The sequence below is a fragment of the Triticum urartu genome, unplaced genomic scaffold (assembly GCF_003073215.2).
Source record: "Triticum urartu cultivar G1812 unplaced genomic scaffold, Tu2.1 TuUngrouped_contig_2951, whole genome shotgun sequence".
NCBI classification, from domain to species: Eukaryota; Viridiplantae; Streptophyta; class Magnoliopsida; order Poales; family Poaceae; genus Triticum; species Triticum urartu.
The window spans coordinates 26,786-30,282 of record NW_024113458.1 but is presented as its reverse complement, the minus strand read 5'-3'; the positions used below and the strand labels follow the sequence as shown (position 1 = coordinate 30,282).

The window sequence follows — 3,497 nt, the reverse complement described above, 5'->3', positions numbered from 1 at the left end:
AGAACACGCCGAGTGGCATTGATCGTTGCGAGGCTCCCTAAGGAGCGCTTGTTAACTAGTTGCTCTTAAAGAAGTCCCCGACGTAAAGAAGAAAATGATCCGACCGAGCAGCGCTTTTTTTAAAAGACAACCCGGGCCAGTAGCTTCAGGCGAGCGTTATACAGGTTTTGCGCAATTTAGGAGAGTGGAACCATCATGTCCTTTGGCAAACTGGGCCTAGCAGGCCCATCTCCCTTCCGCAATGCGTTTTGGCTAGAGCAAAAAAAAAACAAAAAAACAAAAAAAAACCTCCATCGCTAGATCCAAAAAACCCATCGTCGATGTACCAGCTTCCGGCTCGATGTTTTAATTGCACAATAGCTTCTTTACAGCTCTTGGAAGTTATCAATATAGGAAACAACAGTAACTATCAATCAAGATACACTCATGCATCGTGACTTTTTCCTCTTACAGGTGATTAAACTTTTTTGTTGGTGGGGGAGGTTGTTACACTTATGCAATAAGTTAATTTCACTACCTAACCGATGGATTTGTAACCTTTGATTGTTACACTTATGCAATAACTTAATTTCACTACCTAACCGAACCAGGTAACATGGTGCACATATTTTCATCGATTTGCTCAATTGAGCTTTGGAAAAATCATTTGTCTCTTTAAAACTTGTGCTCTGGATCAAATTGGCAGATGTGCAATGGGGTTGACGAGAACACCATAGGCACTCGTTTGGAGCTTTTCTTGGGCAGTTTTCCGGAATCATATTCTGGACAATCAAGAGCTACAAAGGATTATGGGGTGGATAGGGGGTGCTTGCCCCCTCCCCCCTTCCCGCGTGCTTCACCATGTTTTATTTATTTATTCAATAGTTAAACATGATCATGGTTACCAGTGGGTCGACCATAGGGAAGACCAACACTGAGAGGAGTAAGGCATGGAACGACTCTACTAATGATGCTTGAGTCGGTGCCATGGAGCCAGAAGTAGCACCTGCGAAGATGGATGCCCTGCTCAAGGAAGAGGGTATCTATGGCAAAGTAGGTTGTCCAGAAGACAATGAAGGTGAACCATGTGGGCAACAGCTTGACAACGCTATTTCGTGTGGCTGCGAGCCCCAATGGCGGTACATCGGTGAACCGGCGAGGAAGATGGCCATGCCGACAACCATGGTGGCCGCTGATGCCACGAATGCTGCATTGAAGCCGACATACCAAAGCATTGTGGCGCAGCGGCCTAAAATCTAAGTCTAGCAGCCATGAAGGACTACTTAAGTTATGATTATGGGGTGGACAGGGGGCAGGGGACACTTGCTCCCCCCCCCCCCCCCCCCCCCCCCCCCTCCTCTTCATCATATTGTATTTGGTCAACAATTTAACATGTATCTTATAATTAAAGTTTTTTTAGTTTCTACGTAGAACATGTGGATATTGCATGTGTTTGTATCGAAATGAAAATCATGAAATGGAGAGTGTGGTTGTGAGTGTGAGATTTGTTGGTTGATCGGGAGCTGCCCACGGACGCGGCCGGTCGTGTCCGTGGACGTTTTGAGGCTCTCATTTGGGTTGTGTGGTTGTAGATGCTCTAAGAATAGCATGACTCGGTTGGTTGGATGTAATCAGGGGAGGGGGGCCTGCCTAGTTAAATTACGTGGGGTGAGGGTGGGATGGAGGGATTAGTTAGGAAACTTACGTGACTAGCGTAGGCTTTATATAGGTGTAGCATTTTTGCAGCAAAATACCATGCGGGAGGAGGGAGGAAGTTTCGTGGCTGGCTTGAGGGATGTACTATTATGCCATCTAGGACAATTCCATTCAAATTGAGAAAGTACTCAACAAAAATGTAGGACAAGCCCATCCCATGAGTTTCGTTGGGCAGGCTCATCCATAGTATTTATGTAACCTTAATCAATGAAGATGGTTAGTGTAAGAATTAGCATTGGTTTTTAAATAGTTTGAATTGCTTATCACATATGTCACATCATAAGAATTAGCATTGTTTGGTCAAATTATTCTTGGTACTTTATTAAGAACATGAAATACAAAATGTTGCCATTTAGTTTGGTATGTCAATAAAGATATTCTCGACGTCTAAGATTAGCCAAAGGAGGACTTGCGAGTGCCGGGAGGAAAATGCCGCCGCCGCTGACCTCCATCGAGGTCTCCACCGACAGAGCTCATCACCGGCGAAGTTTATTTAAGATTAGCATTGCTCGAAAATGGTTGAATAATCGTCACCATCGATCTCATCACATCATCCGTCCAAATTAACACACAGCGAAGGCAAATATTAAATTATAAAACATGGTTCGAACTCAAATTTAAAATCATGGTTATCAAATCATCAAACTGAACTTCGGTAGTTTCGGTAGGTGTCGAAATATTTCTGAAACTGAAATTTAAAACCATGGTTGGAACCAACCAAATTATCAAGCTGCATACACGCGCGTACGTTGTGTGATTCATGGCTTGGTGAAGACCCGAACGTTCCTCCACCGTGACTCCATGCGGTGCGACGGGTGGTGGTGCGACTGCTTGTACACCCCGAACTTAAAGTAGTGCTCGGCGTGCGGCCCGCCGTGGCTGCTCGAGCGCAGCCTCTCGGCGCCGTCGACGAACACGGTGACGTTGCGCGCGCCGACGTCGTGGACGACGTTGAGCCGGAGCCAGCGGTCGTAGACATCGTGGGCGAGCACGCTCTGCAGGTGGTGGTAGTAGGTGAGGTTGCCGTCGTAGACGTGGAGCATCAGCGTCGTCGCCTGCCGCTCCGGCTTGGCCCCGAAGATCTGCATGATGGACGCGCCGGACGTGCCCGCCGGCACGTACACCTCGCCCTCGAACTGCCACACCCCCGACGTGTACACCTCCTGCGTGCATGCTCCATGGATCAACACACGAATTAATATAAGCAACGTGCGATCGAGCGTGAGATGGGACGCAAAGGAGGATATGTTTGGTGTCGGATGCCGCATGCATGGGCGCCTACATACGTTGATCTTGATCTCGGTGCGCGCGCCACCGGGGTGGGTGGCGCTGCCGGGCTTGTCGGTGGAGTAGACCCACATCCGGCGCACGCCGCCGGCGAACTCGTAGCGCTCGTCGAGCGGAACGTTGTAGGGCTTCTGCACAATGAACTTGGACTCCGGCAGCCTCACATGGGTGAAGCCGGTGGTGAGGTGGTCGCCGGTGCCGCTGCTGCCGCGAGCCCTGCTGATCACCACCGCGGTGACCACCACAAGTACACTGCACAAGATGGAGGAAGCCATCAGATCGCTCGCTCGCGGACGCACGGACGCACGCAAATGACTTGAACGGTTAATTGTTGGAACAAGAGGCATGTGCATGATGTGTATTTATACAAGTGCTTAAGGAGTACGTATATATGTTGATCACTGGCACCAAAGCCCTAAAGGGACGTGCATTCGGGAAGATAGTAACATCTACTGTCATTTATTCTTCAGCGGCCAGCCAGTGCTTTTGTTTTAGATGCATACAAACGGAATTAC

The 3,497-nt window shown here is 48.6% G+C and overlaps 1 protein-coding gene across 1 annotated transcript; it reads right to left on the bottom strand.

Annotated features, from left to right (window-relative positions):
* Positions 1-2,453: 2,453 nt before the first annotated feature.
* Positions 2,454-3,257, bottom strand: LOC125527128 (citrate-binding protein-like). Its single transcript, XM_048691693.1, has 2 exons — positions 2,982-3,257; positions 2,454-2,858 (listed from the first exon to the last, which is right to left on the bottom strand). Exons 1-2 carry the CDS (start codon positions 3,255-3,257, stop codon positions 2,454-2,456), a joined length of 681 nt encoding a protein of 226 aa, XP_048547650.1.
* Between the last annotated feature and the right edge of the window lie 240 nt (positions 3,258-3,497).